At 50.1% G+C, this 22,235-nt stretch overlaps 1 protein-coding gene across 2 annotated transcripts in view; it reads left to right on the plus strand.

Moving 5' to 3' along the window:
• The first annotated feature begins 283 nt into the window (after positions 1–283).
• The window catches only part of Rab6b (RAB6B, member RAS oncogene family), a 54,453-nt gene continuing 32,501 nt past the window's right edge, over positions 284–22,235 (plus strand). For both annotated transcript variants that reach the window (XM_027414332.2, XM_035443899.1), the window contains exon 1: positions 284–353. In XM_027414332.2, coding sequence (XP_027270133.1) covers positions 284–353 — 70 coding nt within the window. The remainder of the gene's footprint in view (positions 354–22,235) is intronic.

The raw sequence follows: 22,235 nt of genomic DNA on the forward strand, positions 1-22,235 counted from the left end.
CGCGACTGTCGCCCGTGCAGCCAGCGCCGCCCTCGGCTGCGCCGCGCACCCTGCCTCCTCCCTTTCCGCCGTCGCCGCCGTCGGACACGCAGCCGCAGGCCGGGGCCGGGCCGCAGCTGGGGAGTCAGGGGCGCGCGCAGCCAACCCTTCCCCCTCCGGCTCCCGCACCGCCCGCCGCCTCCCCTCGCCCTCCTACTCTCCCCTCCCTGCTCCTTCGCCGCTTCCTCCTCCTCCTCCTCCTCCTCCTCCTCCTCCTCCTCTCCGGGCCCCAGCTGCCAGCACCATGTCCGCAGGGGGAGATTTTGGGAACCCGCTGCGAAAATTCAAGTTGGTGTTCCTGGGGGAGCAGAGCGGTGAGTACTCGGCTTATTCTCTCGGCTCGGAACCGAGTCTTTTCCCCACGCCGCCCATTCAGTCACCCCACTGGGGACCCTCCCAGTCCCGGCTCGCCAAGGCCCTTCCACGCCCGAGCGGAGGAGGAAAGAGATGTAGATGGGGATATGGGGCCGGCTCGGGTGGGGCCAGGCTGGGGAGGACCCGGGGTAAAGGATGGAGGCGCTCCGGGGTCAGGGGATGAGGGTGAGGATGGGAACTGGATAGGGGTACCCTGTGCAGGTGCGTTCGGGAGGACCGAGGGCGGCGGCTGGCTCGCTTGGTGGCTCTGGGCGCCGGGCTCGCGGGCTCGCTGACTAGCTCGCACTGCGGCACCGGCTGCAGAGCACGGTGCAGGTGTCTGGGTGCCGGCAAGGGTGTGGGCGAAGGGACAGAAGCCTCTCTTGGGAGAATGAGGTGGGGCTGGGGACTAGATGCCTCCACCCCATAAGGTTGCGCCCGAGGGGTTCCCTGTGGACCCTTCCCGGAACCAGGGAAAGGACATCTAGCCCTGGAGCAGATGGCCGCTGAGGAATGGAGCACACGACACCTGTCCCTTTTTGAAAAGAGTAGGTGCAGTTGGTAGGGGAACAGAGCACTTAGCTCCCCTGGCTTACATTTGACTGGGCAGAAGGTTCTAGACCCACTGTCCTTAGCTAATGCATTAGCCTCTTTGGGGCTCAGGGGTGTGGACCATGAGAGTGAAGATTCTCTCTATAGCAGGTGACTTGGGGGATGGTACAGAGGCATCTCATATCAAGGAGCTTGGCATTGGGCAGAGAAAGGCCTAAGCGACACGCCCTGCCTGGCTTCCCTGCCCCCTCCAGAGAGCATCAGTGAAGCCGGTGGATTCTCCCACCCCCATCTCCCAGCTCACCGCCCTTCCTGGGGGAGGGGAGGTCACCGTGACAGCCAGCCAGAGCCGAAGGAGGGAGAGACTGAAGGTTTCTTTGCTGCCCAGGAGTCTCCCCACCCCAAGTATATGAAACCCAGGTTGGTCCAAGGTGGGAAACCCAGACTGTAGAGCAGCGACCTCTCTGATACCTGTAAGAAGGTGTGGCTCCATGAGAACCTCGATCCTGGAGCCTCATCACCAGGGGGTTACAGAGACAAGCTGGGCTCTGAGCATTTCTGCTGGAGGAGAAGGGGATCCCCAGGGGGCGGGATCTCCAGCTCTAGCTCTGTAAACCAGTCCTGTTAGCTGGTTTGGAGGCCAGGAGAAGGAAGGCTGTGGGAGGACCTAGTGGGCTCAGGCACAGTGCAGCTATGACGTGTGCTGTGGTGGTCACATGGCCACCTTCTGTCTGTTGATGCTCAGTACCTGAGATGGAGGTTTGGGATGAGGATGGAAAAAGTGTTTACCTGTCCTAAGACATTCCAGATTGAGACCAGCCCAGCTAGGTAGTCAGCTGGGGCTGATTTCCTGTCCTTTGTAGAGCCCAGTGTCACAGAGGACATCTCCGTTCCCTGCTGTGTGGAAAGGATTTGGGTGCACCTCAGCCCTAAGAGGGAACCTGCAGGTGGACAGCATCCTTGAGGTGGAAGTCTCAATGTGTTGTCTTTTGCCTAATTTGAGACCTCTGGGACACTCAGTTTCTGTCTCTGAAAAGTGGGTGGCTTGAAGGAGCCCTTGTGCCTCATGTTTTCCCCAGTGCCTGGACTATGCTAGAGTCTCAAAGAATATTTGTTTATTCCGAGTCTGAACACGGTTCCATAAAGAATCATATGCGGTGAGTTTGAATGAAAATTCTGGGCTCCCTTACAAGCAGTGCTGATGGGTGGGAACCCCTGCGGAGACTTCTTCCAATCCCCTCCAAGTCTGAAGTCCCAAAAATGAGAGTCAACCTTTATACCCATGCTTGTGTGGAAAGGGAGCTCCAGGGAATGGGGCGGGCTTGCCAGGAGGCCCATTGTGAGTTGTGAACACTTTGGAAGCAGGAATCCACTTTCCTTTTCCAGTCTGCCATTCCTCACTAGCATGTCACTGGGAAATAAGATGACCTTCAATGGGGGAAGCTGCACCCGGAACCTCTTTGAGGGGGAATATGGGCTCAGGGATAGTTGGTTTGGGTGACCTGGTGGGAATGCTGGGCTAGTTGGTTGGGGTAGGGTTCATGGGCCCTTGGTACCTGGTCCATCAGTGAGATTGACTGCTGGCCACCTTGGCGCCTTCTGGAAGACAGTCCAAAGCCCCTGACACAGTTAGTTCTGTCATTCGTGAGTTTCCCTCAGGTTTACAGAGCTTTTGGTATCTGTGAGCTGCAGAGGTTATGTGTATCCCCAAGGATTGCTGCCGTTGTAAGCCCTTAACTCTGCACAGTTTTGCATGCTAGCATCCTCTGCAGCCTGTGCTGTGAAGGCAGGCTTCTGGGGTCTGATCCAACCCCTACCCTAGCTCTCCCTTCTTCTGTGATCAAGGAGGCCCCTTGCCCTCTATACCAGGGCACTTGAGGCAGCAAAATTCAGAAGCATAAGCTTGCCTGTCTGAGCTGAGTCTGCTGGTGGTGGGGGAGGAAGGACACGGGCCTCCTGATCTCTGTTCCTGGTATTGCGGTGGTTATCCCTCTAGGTCCACTCAGGGATAACCTGAGTGGGCAGAGGTGGCTGGACTCCAAAGATGAGTGGCAGGCTTGGAGCAGGGTAAGGAAGAAAAAAACCCTGGGGCAGATATCACAGGTAGGCATGAGGCCTTCAAAGGTATCAAGGAACTGGTTCAAATAGGAAGCCTTTGAGTGTCCCCTCTCTGGAACATACCTCCAGCCTGGAAGAGAGCTTGACAGCGGAGTGCATGGTATCATGTGGCCTATGGACTATAGTCTGGCTGGCAGTGCGAGCCCCACATGGGGTAGGATCCTGGGCAGGTGCTGTGGACCTATGGTGAGGTATTTCCTTGAACCAGGGATGTCATGCAGTCCTTCTGGTGCTCAGGTAACTTTCTGGGTCTTCCTAACTAAACCTAACATGGATGGCAATGGTGGAGACACACAGAGGACACATACCAGACTGGTCTGGGACATTTGATAGCATCCAGAAAAGACAGACAAGAGCAGGTGTCTGAGGGGGAGTGGACCTGCAGGGTTTCTGTCTTCCTTCAAGGGCGTCTAGACTTCACCAGACACATCTTGGTGTGTGTGGTGAGGAGAGAAGAAAGGAAGAGTGGACATGAGGCAAGTTGTCTGCTCTCCCAGGTTGAGCTAACAGGCGAGCCTGTACTTCTGTAAGCCTGAGTGCGAGGAGTAGGAGAAGATTTCAGAGAAAATCCCCTGCTCTGCTTTCCTTAACCCGTTCTGCAGGAAGTATAGATGGAGGCACAGGATGTCAAGAGTGACTCTGAGGGATCTGCTTTGCTGGTACCCAATAGAGACTGACCCCCACTTCCTCCAATTCCTCTCCAGTTAATGGTTAAGGACCAGCTGCCCACAGGATGAGCCCTGCTCCCTGCAGCCAACCCCCACTCACCAGCACACAACTGCCCCTTACTAGCATGGTGATGTGCCTACTGCTGCCCTTCCAGAAGCTTCCTCCTTCTCTCAACTCCCAGGCCTGTCTTCCCACAAATGGGCACAACTTTGATTTAAAAAAAAAAAAAAAAAGAGCATTTGCAAAACCAACTGGTCACGTGCCATCGCATGACCCCTCTTCTGTTGTCTCAGTTAGCTGAGGATTTTAAGATGTTTATTAACCTTTGGGGTACCCAAATCCGATCGAGTTTTAAACACCTAAGTGGGTGACCAGAGCACTTGTAAAGGATGGTGTCTTAGTCATCTTCTGCCCCCCCCCACCCCGTCTGTGGGCTGTGTGTGCTCACCAGATATCTTGATTTGAAGATGATGACATCCTTGATGTGTGAGATTTGCTGATGGCCCGTCAGCAGCTTCACAGTGAAAGGAGTCAAAGCCGCTCTGTGTAGCTTCCCTTCACCCCGCACCTGCCACTTTTTCCTGCCAGAACTTCTTACCAGGCACATTCGATCGTTTTTTGTTTTTTCTTTTCTTCAGAGACTGCATCATTGTGCCATGGTCATGCCCAGTCATCTGAGATTCTCAAGGATTCCCCAACTCCCTTTATATATGTGAAGGAATTTGGGGAAGCTTCCACCCTACCAGAGGCAGGAAAGGACACGTCAGACCACATCAGGTCTCTTGGGGACCTGGACTAACTCAACAAGATTCTCTGCGCCTCAGTTGCCCATCTTACTTTTTCTCTCTTTTCTCTCTCCCTACCCCCTCCTTTGAATGCTAGCACGAGAGAGAGAGAACCTTGGGTGTTGGGGACAGACCTGGATCCCTTGATTTCTGTGTGTTTAAAGAAGTGTGTGGAAGATAATCACATAAGACACTATGTTGAGGCTGTGTCACTATGCTGTTACTGCAATGAAGCCCCCCAGGCAGGCTAGCTTTGTAAGGAAAGCAGGTTTATTTAGCTCACAGCCTGAAGAGTCAAGGACAGGGTGCTGGCAAGTGGCTCAGTTCTGGTGAGGCTGTCCTAACAGATGACATCACAGTGGTGGGAGTGATTATGAGAGCATGAGGTCACATTACCACAGGAAGTTAGATAGCTTCATAATCCTTGCCCAGCCAAGCTATAGTGCATCAAAAACCTCTTCATAGGTTTCTTGTCTTATTTATTTGTGTGGAGGGTTGAGTGGGAGTCTGGGGGCAGGATGGTGGACAAGGGTCTTCTGTAGGCCCCAGTGGCTTTGAACTCCCAGTGTAGCTGAGGATGACCTTGGGCCCTCCTACCTCCCCCTCCCGAGTGCCAGGGATTGGATCCAGAACCTCCTGCATGCTGGATTAAGCACTCTGGCATCTGAGCTAAGTCCCCTGGTCCCACCTCTTAAAAGAATCACTACTACATGAGGGCCAACCATATCCAGACCAGAGATTTGAAGGTTAACCTGTATGCAGCACAAGAGGAAAATGGTATCAATAGTGCCAAAGATAGGTATAAGAGAACTATCCAGTAGAGAGAAAAGGAAGTAGGGTGTGATGACTGTGCCCTGTAGTGATTACCAGCTTTTGAGTAATAGCATTGCCATTATTTATAGTCCCTAAATAGTTATAAATCATTGTAAAATGTAACAAAATAACTTCCTGTCCTTTTTCTTCCACACAGCATCCCTAAAATTGGTCCATGTTGCCCTGATACTGCAGACCATCCTTGGCAGACCCAAGAGAGGCATTCAGCCTGCACTCCCCTCCCCATTTGGTGTGTCTCACTGTTGCTGGACACACAGGGCTGCCTGGTCTCAAAATAAATACTGAAATTGTTGGGCAGAACCATGGAGGGAAGTGAGAGGCTAGGTAGAATAGAAAAAGCCATAAATAGGGTCTACTATCCTGGATGGACGGATGTGTGCGTGTGCGCACATGTCTGTCTGTCTGTCTGTCTGTCTGTCTGTCTGCCTGCCTGTCTGTGATCCTTTATTGTGTCTTACTATGCAGAAGGGAAGATGGAGGAACTCTTGGTGGAGGTTACCAGGGAGAAGTACCAGACACGCCCTGAGATGGGCAGCTCTTTTGTTCCAGCCAGAAATACAGGCTGCTGGGAAACGGGGCTCCAGGCAGGGCCTGGGGACTTGAAGTCCCAAGGGAACTGGGAATGGCAGGCAGTCTTTGTTTCTAGAACCAGGGAAGGGATGGATGCTGGTTCACATCTCAGGGTTCCTGAGGAGGTCTATATTATATGCCTGGGCTTCAAAAATCAAATTTTCTTCTTTACTTCTATAACTTTTACTTGAAACTAAGAGGGGTCATTTTAAAAAGTAAAATTTTTGTTGCCATGAGTACTTTTCATCACTTTAATAATGCAGTTTATTTTTAGTATAAAAACATATTTATCCTGTTCTCTTGGTAACAAGACCGGTGGGAGCCCAGGTAACTGGGGCTACGTGTCTTGGCCTGGCACTGTCTCCAGGGGGTGACATACCCAAGTGACAGGCTTGGCTCCTGAAGGACACAGATGATAGTGTGGCCCCCGAGGGCCGAATTGGTTCTTTAAAGTGGTCTCCAAGAAGGCTGGGGAGATGGCCCAGCCATTAAAGGCTATGCTCTAGAACTAAAGTGGTCTCCAAGAGGTTCATAGAAAATCTGGTTGTCTATGTCCTTCCCCTGTTAACCTCAGGTGGTTCCGGGTGCCTCAGGTCTGTTTGTACCAGGCTCTCCAGGAGCTCTTTGTACTTTGCTGGTTACCCCATGACAGACATTCGGTAGTAATCACTTTGTGGTTCATGAGGCAGTGGCTTGCAGAGGGCTGCTCCTGCCTTCTATTAGTGGAGCAAAATTAGTATTTGGAGCTGGGGCGGGAGGGATAGCTGGGTCAAGCACAAAGGACCTTTTTAATCCCCAAAACTCTCATTAAAAAGTGGGATATGGCCAGGCGGTGGGTAGTGCACTCATTTAACCTCAGCGCTTGTGAGTCAGAGGCAGGTGGAGCTCAGTGAGTTTGAGGCCAGCCTGCTCTACAAAGTGAGTTTCAGGATAGCCAGGACTGTTACACTGACAAACCATGTCTTGAAAAAACAAAACTAACAAACAACAACAAAAAAGTGGGGTGTGGTGACAGATGCTTGTAATCCAAGCACTGGGGAGATAGAACCAGCATAGTCTACTCGGTGAACCTCAAGCCAGTGAGAGACTGCCTCAAAAAAAGGGGGGGACGACTTATGTCTGAGGAATGACACCTAAGGTTGAGGTTGTCCTCTGACCTACACACACACACACACACACACACACACACACACTCCCATTACAAGCATTTAGACCAGGTCGTTGTCAAAGTCAGGCCTAGGCCAGGGACAGGGACAAAAGAACATTGAGGTCTTAGGAGCATGAGGTCTCAGAACAACTATGCCAATCGCTTTGCTCATGGAACAGGCCACGAAAGAGGTCGGAGCCCCGTACATGAATGACAGGCCTTTAGGAAGGCCTTCCATGCAGGAGGCTCTGGCACTGTGTGCCAGGCACTTTGTCTCCCTACACAGTGAATTGCTTACTTGGGATGGTTTGAAGGGGACCCACTGCCCAGGGTCCAACTGGGAACTATTTACCAATAAGGGATGAACCAGTCAAATGAAGTGTCAGCTTCTCAAACCATCTGCTGGGGGGGGCGGTCTACAGTGTGCTGGAGACACAGATGTTATTGTCCCCAGCTGCTGGTGTTAAATGAACCCCAGCCCCACTCTGACTTCCCAAGGCTCCCTGGTGGGGTGGCTTCTTGGGCCAGTGGAGCTCATACTCTACTTCTGTGTTGGCACCAAGCATGATGGCAGGCATACAGTTACATTTCAGTTTGGAGATGAGCGTGCTGCTGGCAGGAGAGACTCCAGAGATGGCAGTTAGGATCAGGAGTTAGCCAGCTCTGTAGTGATATATTCACCACCACCACCTGTGACCACGCCCTACTCTGGCTCCTCTCCCCTGACGTGTTTGGTTCATCCTCTACTTCCTGTCACCAGAAGGCATTACTTCCACAAATGGATGATCCAAGACGAAGGTAGATGACAGGAAGGTGACAGCTCTCAGGCACCCGGGGCTCAGATAAGGAAAGAGGCAGAACCAAGGCTGTGTTAGTGACCCTGCCTAAGCTCCTGATCCAGCCGTCACTATGTCAGCCCTCACTGTCTAGATGGTGTTAGGGGTGCAGTAGGACCGTGCTTGCTCATTTTCCTCAGTTCATGACCTTGCTGGAATTTCACAAAGATCAGATGTGTGAGTACACGGCACGCGGTTAAAGCTCAATTGCCAGCTGGCTTTGTTAATAAAATCGTGACAGAAGCCTCCCCCTCCCCTCCTCCCCTTGCAGCTGTTAGGGAAGGCACATAGGTGCATGGAGCATTTCCGCAGGTAAGCTGCGGCCCACAGCCTCCCGATGGCAGAGTTGCTCATCCCACTTGACAGCCAAAGAAAAGGAGGCCTTGGGAGGAGGAGGCGTCTCTGTACCCAGTAGAGGCCAAAGGCAGCCTCTGTTCAGCAAGAAAGACATCTGGGCCTCTGGCTCCTTGTTTGCCCTGCTCATGCCCCCTCAGTGGCAGGAAGTGGCAGCCACTCACCAGCCTACCCTCTCGAGGGCCACCAAAGCCGCCCCTCATGGGAAGAGCACTTTATGTTCCCCAAAGAACTGCAGGGGCAGAAGCTGTGTGTGATGTGGCTTGAGGCATATGGACTGTTCAGAGCAGCACCTGACCTAAGGTAAGTAGGAAGAAACCCCAGTCATTCTAAACAGGAAGAGTTACATACAGAAGCAAGGCTCTGGCCATGGAAAGCTTCTCAGAGGTTTTATGGTGAGTGGGAAAGCACCTGCAGGCGTAGAGATGCAGGGGACAAAGGACCCCCCTGTGCCAAGGCAGTAGAAGGCTTGGGGCCTTCTCAGGGCTGCTGGACCCTGGTGGCCTGCAGGTGTGGAGAGAAGCAGGTATAGGGGTTGAGCCTCCAGAAGATGGCAGGACCAGACCTAAGGGGACTCCCTTGCCTTCCCACGCTGGTATCTGAGCTTCTGCTGTAGAGAATGGGGACCCGTGGAAGCTTGGACAGAGGAGGCCCGTGCTTAGGAGAGGAAGGCAGAACGTGGCCCATTTGAAGGCTCGAGAGACTGAACTAGATCAGACAGAGGACGTTCAGAGTACATGGTGGGCTTCGGGAGGTGTAGGCTCAGTCCTCTGCCTGGCTCGGGCCTGCTCAGTTGGGCAGGTATATTCTCTCAATTTGATCTGCAGAGAAACGCCTCAGGACAATGAAAGGAATAGGGAGGACTCCCAGCCTTCTCTCACACTGCCCTCAGAGCAGTGGCCACCCTGAACTCCCATCTATCTTGCCTCCACAGTAGCCCGGGGCTCCTGACTGCTTTGACCTTGGGGGCAGGGGTGTTCCAGGCTGCAGTAGTCCTCCCAGACTCTTCCCTCTGCCGGCTGCTCAGGCATATGATGAACAGTGGGTATTGGCCCTCTGAGCCAGCCTCCTGTCAGTCCTCCCTAGCTCCGCTCTTCCTCTTGTGGGGGTGCTTGCCTCACACCTCCTCTGCTGCTGTCTCCCCTTCAAGATTAGGAGATTTGAGAGCACAGCACAGATAAAGAGAAAGTGCTCATCCCTGCCTTGGAGACAGATACCTAATCTTAAACTGTTTGCTCCAAAAGCCAGGATTGAGAACCAGGGGCCTAAGTGGAGGCCACTCTTGAATCCACCCCTAACTAGGAAAGAGTAAAGTGTTGGAATCAGCTGGGGACTGGTTCTCAACCTTGATGGCCCATGACCTTTGCTCCCTGCCCTTCCTGTCTTGGCAGTCTTCCAATGCAATGTAACACCACCTGGTATAATTTCATCAGCATGGATGTAGTAGCCTTGATTGCTTATCTCAGTGACACTCATGGCCCCTCCAACAACACCAGATTATCACCTCCGAGGGTAGGGTAGGTGAGAACTCTTCTCTGCGTTGGTGTTCAGCAAAGGAAAAAGGCACAACTTCCACTTGTTCAGTCTCTTCTGGGTCTCTTTGTCCCCATTTTTGGGACAGGCAAGTGTGGGAGGTAGAGACCATACCTGTTTCAGGAATAGATTGTTGTAGCTGTGACCTACACAGAGCCAAGTTCCAAGGAACAGGCAGATAAACTTCTGGCTAACTCTGAGAGAGAGAAAGAAACGTTCCACCTTGACTCTGTGATGAGCAGGGAGTAGGGCATAGGACCGAGCAATGAAGGCATTTAAAACACATTTCTCTCTCCCCTCTCTCTTTTTGTTTCAAGTATGGTGAGCAGGCCAGGAGGGAGCCACAGGTGTAGCCAGATGGAAGAGAGAGAGAGTTGGGAGAGGGAGAGAGAGAGAGACCAAGAGAGACCAAGGATGTGCTGAGTCAGGGAAGGTGTGCTTACTGCCTCCAGCACAGGCCAGCACAGCAGCCACACCAGGACATAAAGGGCTTGCTGGCTTCCCTGGGGCTTCCAGAGCTAGGATGCTTGATGGCTCTTGGTAATGGTATTGTCCATCCCCGGGTTCTGACTAGGTCCAGCCAAAGGCTGGAGGTTCTGGCAAATGGCTGCTGAATCTTGGGCATAGGACATTGTGACTGTGAAGGACAAGAAGAGGACCCAGTGGGACAACAGGGAGAAAGGAAGACTCTGGCTGATGCTTGCTGGAGGACTTCCATCAGCCCCACTGTTCCAGTGCTTGCTGTGGGGATCTGAAGGGAGGGGGTGCTGAGCTCCACCTCTTCCTCCCCTGGGGGTTTTTGCTGCTACTGTGGCCCTGCAGATTAACATTTAACCTAGTCCCTGTAATGAAGTCACAGCTAGGGACTGAGCTGTCTGCTGGCTTCTGTTCTTGCTGTAGAGAACACCCCCAGGGAGGGCTTCATTTCAGGGAAAAATCACTCCCAAATTATTTTTAAGTTCTTACCACATCCTCCACGAAGCCCTAGGGTCTGTCTGTTCTTGATTCTGATTCATCAGGTCTCCTCCTCCTGCCCCACACCCCACCATAGTACTGCAGGCCACTGCCCGGATCACAAGGAGCAGGAGGCCTGACAAGGAAGGCACCTGGCCAGTCCTGGTCCTTTCCCACCCACATCAGAAAATGGCAGAGCCCCTCGTGTGGGAACAGAAGGGCTGCTAGAGGTGGCACTGTCTGGTGTCTGCTGACTGGGGGCTCCAGCTGTGGTGTGGGAGAGCTGGACAGAGGTGTACAACAGTACCCGGCCCAGCCAGCCCTTCATTCTGCCTTTATCCCGGCAGGCTGGGAGAGATGTCAGAAGGCTAGGAGACTTTCGAGGTACTGTCCCAGGGGGTGAGCCCAGTTCACAGCAGTCAGAGGGGAAGGGAAAGGCAATCGCTCTGTGAGCTTGTCACTGTGAGGCCCATCTTCTCAAATATCCTTCCCCTGAGTGCAGATGGACTTGCTGCTAGCCCATACAGTATGGTGAAGGTGACAAGAGGCCACTCTTGAATTGAGTTATGTTAATGGGAAAGGTAACAGGATAGTTTGTCCCTTGACTATGTCTTTTATTCATGAATTAAAATGTATGCTTTAAAAATGCCATACATGTATGCAGTGTGCTTTGATCATGTGCATCTCTTACGTTCCCCCAGGGGACCACACCGGGTGTCTTTCTCCACTTCTCTCCACCATATATTTTTGAGATAGGGTCTCTCAATGAACCTGGAAGCAGTGAGCTTGGGAATTCTCCTGCCTCTATCTCCTGTGTCAAGATTTATAGGCATGTGCTGCCTAAAAAATAGCAGCTGGCTTTTCACATGGGTGCTGGGGGTCTGAACTTAGGCACCCATGCTTGTGTGGCAAGCCCCTTACCCATTGAGCCATCTCCCCAGCCCCTCTCGATTGTTCTATTAGAAAACTATTTCTCAATGGGCATCGGTAGTTCACGCCTTTAATCCCAGTACACGGAAGGCAGAGGCAGGCAGATCTCTGAGTTCGAGGCCTGGGTGAGGTTGGGGGGGTGGCGGCAGGGTGCCTTCATCAAAGAAGGAGTGAGCTCTCCAGAGGGATCCATGACCTGGTCTGGGTTAAGCAGCTGCCCAGGCCTGACCTATGAAGCCTTGATGCATGATCTGCTTATGTTCTCCTTGTGGCCCCAAATAAACCGCTGTCATATGCAGGGCTGGAACATTTGGTAGGCCCTGTTTGCCATGCGCTTGTGTTCTGAGGCCACTCTGATCGATGGCCCTCCCAGGAAGCAGGCTACCATGCTTTGTTGTCCACTGACCCTTGGCACTTCCCGTTGCATGTTTCCACTAGGGTCTTAGTGAGTGGAGTCTTCCTGGCCTGATGACACATTGGTGACCTTGTGGGTTCATCGGCAAGGGCAGGAGTAAAAAGGACAGCTTCTGAGGGTGACCTCTCAGTTGTGATTGGAAGAGACAGTGCCTGGTTATGGCCCTGGTGCTGGGCCCTGTTACACAGGTGGCCCCTCTTTCTCTGATATGTGAAGGGTAGCATGGTGCCAACTGGCAAACCAGGATGCTCTCAGTCTCCATGGGAACGGGGATGGGGAGGGGGGCATGCTCTGATGCTGCCACTCTGGGCTCCAGCTTCTCATCCTGCCCTCTGCAGATCTCACATAGCTTCTCACCTAGCTGCTGGTCCAGGAGAAACATCGATTCTGAACCATCAGCTCCAGAGTCTTCTGTAATTTCCAACATTATAGGGCCGCTTTTGAGAATGGTCCCTTAGAGTCCTAGAGCTTGCAGTGTGGGGGCGAGAATCTGGACATTGCCCTGGTTTCCTTGCTTCTTCGTCTGCATTGGTGCCTGACCAGCAGTGGTCTGTGTTCCACAAAAGCTGGAGGTGCAGAGGTCCTTCCTGCGTTCCAGATGGCTCATGTTTACTCACAGGCCCAGGGGCCTGAGGTCTACTGTGCATGTTTTTAGAGACAACAGTCCTCCTGGTACTTCAGCAGGAGACCTGCCCCTATGCACATAAGTCTAAGGAGCAGGAGAATGGTTGGTTTTGGCTGAATGAGAAGTCTAGAAGTTTTGCTCTTTTGTTTCCCTTTCCAGCTGGCTTGAGGGGAACAGGGCTGGGCCCCTGTTCATCTTCTCCTGAGCCAGAAGTAAGGTGAGAAGCTGTGGGAGGGTCTTCGGAGGATAGGAAGAGAAGCTGGGGCCCAAAGACTCAGCACCAGAAGCAGCGCCTGTTCTCATGGAGGCTGCGAGCATCCTGGTTTGCCAGTTGGCACCATGCTACCCAGGCCAAAAGTTCCTGTGAGAAGGGAATGGACTTCTGGGAAGATGCCTTCCAGCATCAGCCATCTGCAGGCCTCTTCCACACTCCTGAGCATGCTTGGTCCCATTGTCATGCCAAGGTTTGACCCTGGTTTGGGGACCTCCAGGTTATTACAAGTCACTCTGACAACAGGGAGGGCAACCATGCCTCTTAACATTCTGCCGCCATCTTGCCACCTCTCCTCTTTTTTCTATTACTGAGGCTTTTAACATCCACACCACGAGTCTTGGGTAGAAAAGGATGAGCATGTCCATTACTGTACCAGACTCATGACTGGCTGAGTCAAGACACCCTGTTAGATGTAAGCTATCAAATTGCATTAACAGGAACCTTTTCAGGAGATGGGGTGGGGACCAATGGGAATGCAGCATGCACATCTCCCTTCTCTGCAGTGTGTTTGTATTCACGGTGGAATCATTCTGCAGCTACTGAGATGCATGGCACAGCTGGCCTGTCGTGTCTGGCTGGAGTTGGGCTGAGCCTCAGAGCAGTTGAATGGGAGTCCATTTGCCGACTCCGGTGTGACTTTCCTGGGAAGCTAAGGGTTGCTGTGTGTGCTGTGGATGGGAACCTGCCAGTGCCGTGTGTCTGGCACCCAGAGTCATTACTTGGCCCTACATGGAAGACACCATATCTTTCTAAAGTTGCTATGAATGCTTGATGCCACGCTGTGAGGCAGAAAGGATTCAGACGTGGGTAGCCTGGCGGGGTGGGAGTAGTTCTGCAGCCCAGTGGGGTGCCAAGGGCTCAGGAGGGTCTTAGAAACCCTGAAGGTGATATTCTTGACTGTCAGTCCTAACAGCAAGAAGCCCAGGGAAACCAAGGCATTTCCACGCAGACCTGTTGTACTGACTGTGCATGTGCACACACCTGAATGTATATATATAACATGTGTTTCAAATGTGCACAGATCGGAGGAACCCTGTAATAAGAGCTCGGAACAGCCTCCGACCCAGCTCAGTCCCATTCCTCCATGAGGCTGGAGTAGATGTACAGTGATATTCCAGTTCCTTAGGGAATTCTCACCAGGGGCTGCAGAGGTGCTCAGCCATTATGAGAGCGAATGACTCTTTCAGAGGACCCAAGTTTGGTTCCCAGCACCCACATTGGGTGGCTTGTGACCACTTGTAACTCAAACTCCAGGGGTTCCGATACCCTTTCCTGGCCTCCTCAGGCATTGCACTCATGTGCACATAACCCTACACACACACACACACACACACACACACACACACACACACACACACACACACCACACACACACACGAACATGTACTTAAAATAAAACATTAAAAACAATTCGTATTCACCAGCACATTTGTTGAATCAGAATACACCATTTCCTAAATATGCTGGGTAGCTCAGAGACAGGTGTATACATATAACTAAAATATTTTCCCCTTTAGTTTTTTTTTTTATTTTGTCATCACACTTTTAGGCTTATAAAAAGTTACAAAAATAATATAAAGACTTTTGCCTTTTACCCAGGGCTCCAATTTCTAAACTTTTACTGTGCTCATAGAATTCTTAAGGCTTTTGTGAGATAGATTGTGTGTATGAGGACGCTGAGCCCCAGAGAGGGTAGTAACTAGCATAAGGTCACACAGCAAGCCAGAGGCAGAGCCGAGATTAAAACCCAGGCCTGTCGGTCCTTAAAGCAGCTGTACTGACAACCAGGCTGTGTGAATCTGTAGAAGCCTCTCCTGCCCTTCGTCCCTTGTGTGTAAGGCAGATCTGCTAGCAGTGAATCATCTTGCCATTTATCTGTCTTTATTTCACTTTAATTTTTGAAATATTTTTTTCTGGGAATAGAATCTGGGGCTGGTAATATTTCAAAGATGCCACTTGCTCAGCATGTCATCAGAACTGGAGTCCTAGGACATATCAGGTCCCCGTCACTCACGCCAAAGGAAGCAGGTGGGGATAATGGTGAAAAGACAAAGAAGGATTTTAATGAACACAGCTGTGCTGGGAAGCAAACTCTATTACGCATTTGCAGGCAGTCCATCTTCTGGGAACTGACAAGCTTTAGGTTTAAATAGAAGGAAGTGTGTGACTAGGGGTGAGAGGCATGCCTAAGTAAGCAGTCTTGGTTAAACGGGTCAGTTCCGGTTCTGCTAGGTAGCTGAAGTCCTTGCTTGAGAGGGCAAGCCAGTTCCCATAAGACAACTACTCTGTTTGGGGAGGGGGCGGGGATGGGACACACTCAAGGTGGGCATTCTGTCCTGAAGTCTGACAGGAAGATGCTTTCATCTGCAGACTTCCCGCTTCCTTGAAGGGGAATGAGGTAAATCGGGTATTGCTGATTTTTGCACAGCCCTTCCTTGAAGGACTAACATGCCTGTGTGCAGAGGTAAGCAGCAGCCTGGAAAGTTGTGTTTTTTTTGTTTTTTTTTTTTTCTTTTTTTTTTTTTTTTTTTGAGACAGGGCCTCACTGAGTAATAGAAACTGGCCTGTCACTGTGAATAGAAACCGGCCTGCTTCTTTCTCTGAGGGCTGGGATTAAAGGGGACACTGGAACACCCAGCTCTGACCCTGAGTTAAAGACCAAAGAGAAAGACGTGGGATGAAGTGTTTTCTCCCGCTTTAATTACCCCATGGGCCCAGTGAGGATCCATGCTTTTTAGGAAAAGCAGTTTCCAAGCGCCTGTTGCATCATTTCAGAGTAACAGGGTTTTTCTCATAGTCCTCTCAGGCTTATTGATATTTTTGTTTCAGTGGTTATCTTCAGAGGGACTTAAATGGCAACAGTCTTGGTATTTGCCATGTCCTGTCCATGCCCCCCCTTTTCTTGTGTCTACACTTCCACCCAGCATCATTTCCTTCCCCCCTGAAGAATTTCTGTTAAGTTTTTGTCATGAGGACCTACCTGCTAGTGACCAATGGTTAGCTCTTGTATGTGTCTAAATAAATAAATAGAATTAGCCTCTTTATCTTGCCTTTACTTTTAAAGATGCTGTCCTTGGGCATAGAATGCTACATTAATACTTAGTGTAAATTTTCACCTTCAGAACTTTATAGGCATTTGCGCCAATGTCTTTAATAAAAGAAAAAAAAAAAGCCATAGAGCTGAGAACTGAACCAGTGCACACCAAGTACTCCATTGTCTCCTTGCTGATGTCACTTTAGGGGAGAGCTCTGCTGTCCCCCTATCTTCCGATTCTTGGTGCATAAAGGACCCCCCACCCCCTAACCCCTCCCTCCTACCCTCATTCCCTCTGTCTACTTTTAGATTCTTTCTGCTAACCACTGACTGTATGTAGCCTGGCTATGGTGCTTCTTGGTCAGCTTTTAATGAACGCTTTCCCTTTTCCCTGCCTGTCCTTCAGCCTTTGAGGACAAGCCACATATAAGGAAGACTACTTGACACTGCCCCACGGCTCACTGGTGTTCTGATCATTTCTTACCCCCCTCCCCCTCTCTGTCTCATTTTAGGTAGTGTTTGCACTGTTCTCAAGTTCACTGCTGTTTTCTTCTGCAATGTAATCATCTCTGACATTGTAGCTTTCACCGCTGGAATCTTGATGTGTGTCTTTAAAAACATATTTCTTGTCTCTAACTCTTTTAACATGTGGAATATAGTTATAATAACAATCTCATATTGTCTATCTGCTAATTCTAGTGTGTTGGTTTGGGTTTGGTTCTAGTTGATTTTTATTTTTTTCTTTCCTTTTTATGTTCCCAATATTCAGGCTTCTTTTCATGCCTGATTTTTTTTAAAGATTTTATTTATTACTTATGTATACAACATTCTGCTTCCATGTATATCTGCACACCAGAAGAGGGCACCAGATCTCATAACGGATGGTTGTGAGCCAACATGTGGTTGCTGGGAATTGAACTCAGGACCTCTGGAAGAACAGTCAGTGCTCTTAACCTCTGAGCCATCTCTCCAGCCCTCATGCCTGATTTTTTAAAAAATATTTTTATTTCTTATGTGTATGGGTGTTTTACCTGCATGTACCACATGTGTGCCCAGAGCCCAGAGAGGCCAGAAAATGGCATGAAATCCCCTAGATCTAGAGTTACAGACAGTTGTGACCCACTATGTGGGTTCTGGGAATTAAACCCAGGTCCCCTGTAAGAGCAGCCAGTGCTCTTAACCTCTGAGCCATCTCTCCAGCCCCACCTGGTGATTTTTTTTAATTGGGTATCAGATACCATGAACTTGGTGTTATTTGGCACCCCATAGTTTTGTATTACTATATACACTCTGGAGATTTGTTAGTTGGGTCCTAAGCAACACTCAGTGAATTAGAACCCACATTGAGCATGGCCCTTCTGAGGTCTCCCCCAGTGTCCTTGGAGTGATGAGCATTCCACTGTAACTGGTGGGGACAGGGACTATCATCATCCCTGTGTAGGCACCAAATATGGCTTCCTGTGATCTGGGGGGAGTCATTCTTCTGCCCCCACTAGTTTTTCCACTGGCTGCTAAGCACTCAGCTTGAGATTTGTGAGAGACCCTCGTAGATAGTATAGTTTTCTCTCCGGGCCTCCTCTCTGCAACTCTGTTGTGTTGACTTCAGTTGTTCAAATTCTCCAGGCTCTCAGCTCTATCTCCTCCACCTAGGGGTGCACCAAGTTCCCCTGACTCTGAAGGCATCATCTGTCATTTGTTTTATGTCTCTCTGTGACCACCTTTGCCTAGAAGCCATTATTTTAAATTTCTGTCATTTGGATGAGACGATGTATCTGATCTCGGTTACTCCAACTTGACTAGAAGCTAAAGTCACTACACCTTTGGTTTCTCATATCTTCATTTGTTTGTCAGGGCACTAACCTGAACTCATGACTCTGCATGCTGCCTTGGTCTGGTCATCAGCCTTGGTTTTTCAGTAGTGATGGTGTGCAGTTCATTGTATCAACTGTATAGATTAGCCCTTTGAGTGGCTATATAATTTCTGCACTCTAGACCCTGTTCTAAATTTTCTTTTGGAGTATAACTCATAAAAACATCTCAATATCTGTTTTGTTGTTGTTGTTTTTTATCATGAGTAGAGTGGTATCCCTCTCTCACACATCTATTGTTTCAGTTACCCGTGGCCAACTGGAAGACTTAGGGTTAACACAGTACAATAAGGTACTTTGAGTGCGGGTGTAGGTTGTTCATATAACTTTAATAATAGTAAATTGTTAGACTTGTAATATTGCATTATGATTGTTATCAATCTCACACACTAATTTAAAATTTAAACTTTATCATGAATATATATATATTCATATATATATATATATATATATATATATATATGATACCACATAGTTTATAGGCTCGGTATTAATCTATGGCTGCAGGCACGCTCAGCTCTTAGAATGAATACCCTGTAGATAAGTGAGGGCTGCTATACCATGAATCTTCTAACTGATCCTGCTGTGTTTTTTCCATTGATGCCAGGGAAGATGAGGAGGCCACCATCTGGGGAAGCTGTTATTTAATATATCAAAGCAAACTTTGCTTATACATTGTTTTTACTGACCTACCTTTTGCCTTCCCGAATTTGTAATTTATGTAAACAAGAGACCTAATGTCACAGTCTGTGTTACTTGGACAGTTCAGGGTGAAAAGTCAAAAGCTCAGGCTTGGAGCAGTAGCCTGAGTCCCATAGGGCCGATTTTGGGGAGGTGCAGGTCTAAGGCTGGGCACTGGCAAATACTCCCAAGGTGGCTGCCCCTGGATGCAGAATCCAGATTGTAGTGAGTTCTCCATCTCACTAGGCTCACACCAGTCCTCCGGTAGAGTCTTGCGTGAGTATCTGAAGGGAGGAGGCTACTTTGTGCCTCCATGTGTTGCAAGGTGGCCTTCTCCATTGGAGAGGCAAGCTGGAGCTTCCCCAAACAGTGACCTTGCACAGGGATGGGAAGTTGTTCAGTGTTGATGATAGGAAGGTACCATATCCTGACACTGTCTTCAACAATTACACGTCCAAATATTATTTTTCAGTTATGAACAATCTTTTTGGCATAGGCGATGAATTACCTGAGTAATTCACTAAGGGCCAGTACTCTTGGCACACAGCAGTCCTGAACCAGACAACACAACTGTTCCCTCCATGCAAGCTCCCCCAGCTCCCCTCTGCCTTCGCACCACAGCAGACAGCCAGATTCCGGTCCCCTCCTTTGGCTTCAGGGCTCTGGGTTGGATAAATGAAGTGGGGACATGAGTAAATTTTGAAACCCTGGGGTAAGAGGATTCTGTCCACAGCAGTAAAGGAGCCCTTCTGGAACTTCCATCCTGCAGGATAGCAAAGTAGATTCTGGTCTTAAAACCATTTGACTCAGCCTCGTTGGAATACCAATGAGCCCAGGCAAAGCCAAGACATGTGTGGATGGCACAATAGCAAATTGTTGGTCATGTTCTCCCCTTAGTCCTCCATCATTTGACAAGTGGCTCTGGATTCTAGCCCTGGCTGGGTCTTGATGATGGAGCAGGTCACTGTTCTGGCAGTGGACCTCTCTCTCATGAATGGTGCCTTCCTCAGTTCCAGGCTCTTGTCCCAAATCTAGCCCTCTGCAGTGTTTCTGTAAGAATGTCCTGGGCTCTGGCATTCAAGTCTGTTCTGGGACACGGTGTCTTTATTGCAGTGACCTGAGGCCTACACTGCAGAGCCACCTTTGGGCAAAACCTGTCCTGTGTTTCCAGTTTGTGGCTTCCCTGCCTTAGCCCTCAGGAGTCTGATGTCACCTTTCCCTTTTGGCGCTCCTGTCTTCCATTAACTGAGTCCTGTACCTATCCTCCTTCAAGCCCAAGTTTGGTGCCCTCGTGACTTCAGGTGATAAAAGCTGGAGCCAGGGTTTCCATGTCAGTCCCTGACCTGAACTGGGGAAAACCCCAGTTCAGACCTCAAGACTGCTTCCTGGTTCCGGCCTGAGGCTGGCTTCAGCTTAGTTTTAGTGTCTTAGGGTTAAAGAGTGAGGTATTCCTGTGGCTGATACACCCAGAATTATTAAGTCTCACAGTGGGATTGGCCAGGTCAAAAGCCACAAGGGTAAGAGGAAATCTCAGTTAGGTCTGGCTGAGCAGGGATGATTTCCAGTGTCCTGGAATCTCATGAGGCTGGTGGGAAGGACCAAGTCCAAGACTAACTTGCAAGCTCCCAGGCTTTGGAGGGGGAAAGAAGGAAGCTGGCAGTGGGAGGTACTGTCCAGCAGTCTGTGGACTGGAGTCACCCTGCTGGAGACCAGGTCTCCTGCACTCACCTTGTAAACACAGGTTTGTGCCTTTGACTGACATCTCCCCACTTCCGCCACCCTGTGGCCCCTGCAGCCATTTGCTACTCTCTGCACTCTGTTTCTGAAGATTGGACATACAGGTGAAGCCACATGGCTGTGTCTTTGTGTGTCTGGAAAATCCTAAGTATTGTCATTACAAAAAAGGGTATCTGGGAAGCCGGGGAGATGACCCTATGGGTAAAGCCCTTGCTGTACATGTGTGAGAATTGATGTTCTGGTCCCCAGAATCAACATACCAACCATGACCACAGCACTCAGGAGGTGGAGACAGATTATCCCTGGAGCAAGCTGGCTAGACAAGTTGAGCCAAAGAACTCTGGGTTCAAGTGAGAATCCCTGCTTCAATACATAAGGTGAAGAGCAGTCAAAGAAGATATCTGACGTTAACCTCTGGGTGCCACATGCACACACACACACACACACACACACACACACACACACCACACACACCACGCTTGAATTCATGCACACACACACACACACACACACACACACACACACACACCACACACACACACCATGCTTGAATTCATGCGCGCGCACACACACACACACACACACACACACACACACACACACACACACACACCATGCTCGCATGCACACACTTGTACCACAGACGCACCATGTGCACACACCACATATACACACCACACGCACACACCACAGGCACACATATACACGTGTCTGAAAGGTAGCTGTGTTGTGATGAATACATTAGTTAGACTAACTGCCATATCATTTCATAATGCGTATACATACCTCTCATTTATCTGTATCTATACAGAGAGGGGGTTCTAGCAAAGCATCACATTGTGTGATTTAACTATATATAACCTTCATTTGTCAGTTATGCCTTAGTAAACCTGGAGGTGGAGAAAGGAAGGAAGTCGGAGAACAAAAGGAAACCAAAGATGAGCATCCGCTCCGTAGGCAGGAAGGCAGCAGAGCCTCTGGGCAGCCAGAGGCTGGGCACCTGCGGAGGGCTCTCACTAACCTGTCCCTGTGGACAGGTCTTCTCTCGCTTACCTTTCTACTGAAGGAGGAACTGCTGAAAAAGAATCAGGAAGAAAGCCAAGAGTGTATAGGAAGGGAAACTGAGGCTGGGCCTCCCGATGCACTGTCTGACTACCATGTGAAGCCCTAGCAATGGACACAGGGCTTTGATGAAGGTGTCTGGAGGACCAACCACCCTGGGCCTGAGAGTTCCTGGATGAGGGGAGCATGCATCTGTAGGGTTAGTGGAACAAGGACCCTTGATTTTTGCCCTTCTGCTTTCTGTCTTTATCCTGTCTACATGGTTGAAGTGGGGGTTTCTTCTTTATTTTGTAGCATCTTATTTTTAATTTATTGCTGTTGTTACTGTTGTTAATTATTACTGTTGTTGTTGAAATTATGTCTATGTGTCCAAGGAGGCACCAGATACCCCTGGAGCTGGAACTGAAGTTACAGGTAGCTGTGAGCCACCAGACATGGGGACTGGGGACTGAACCCTAGTCCTCTGGAGGAGCAGTAAGTGCTCTTAACCATGAAGCCATCTCTCTAACCCCTGAGACTTTCCTGTTGCCAAGATTGCTTTAGATCCTCTGATCCTGCTCTTTCTTGCTCCAAGGGCTGCACCCTCAGGGGGCTGTAATGGTTCCAAGGTCTATAGCCAGTAAGAGCCAGATAGGAGGCCAGAACGTCCTTCTGTACCCCCAGGCACCCCACTTTGAGCAAGTTTGAAGGGTGGTAATGAGTGGCGCTCTACAGCTGAGTTAAGACAGGCTTCCAGGGGCACTGGGCTTAGATAGAGGAGGTGGGTCTGTGGGGGGCTGTGAGGCAGGAACATTCAGTAAGGAGGCCAGAGGGCCAGGCGCGGCCAGCCTCCTGATTGGAACAGAAAGGTCTGCACCACCCTGG

This window comes from Cricetulus griseus, chromosome 4 (assembly GCF_003668045.3).
Source record: "Cricetulus griseus strain 17A/GY chromosome 4, alternate assembly CriGri-PICRH-1.0, whole genome shotgun sequence".
In the NCBI taxonomy this organism is placed as follows: Eukaryota; Metazoa; Chordata; class Mammalia; order Rodentia; family Cricetidae; genus Cricetulus; species Cricetulus griseus.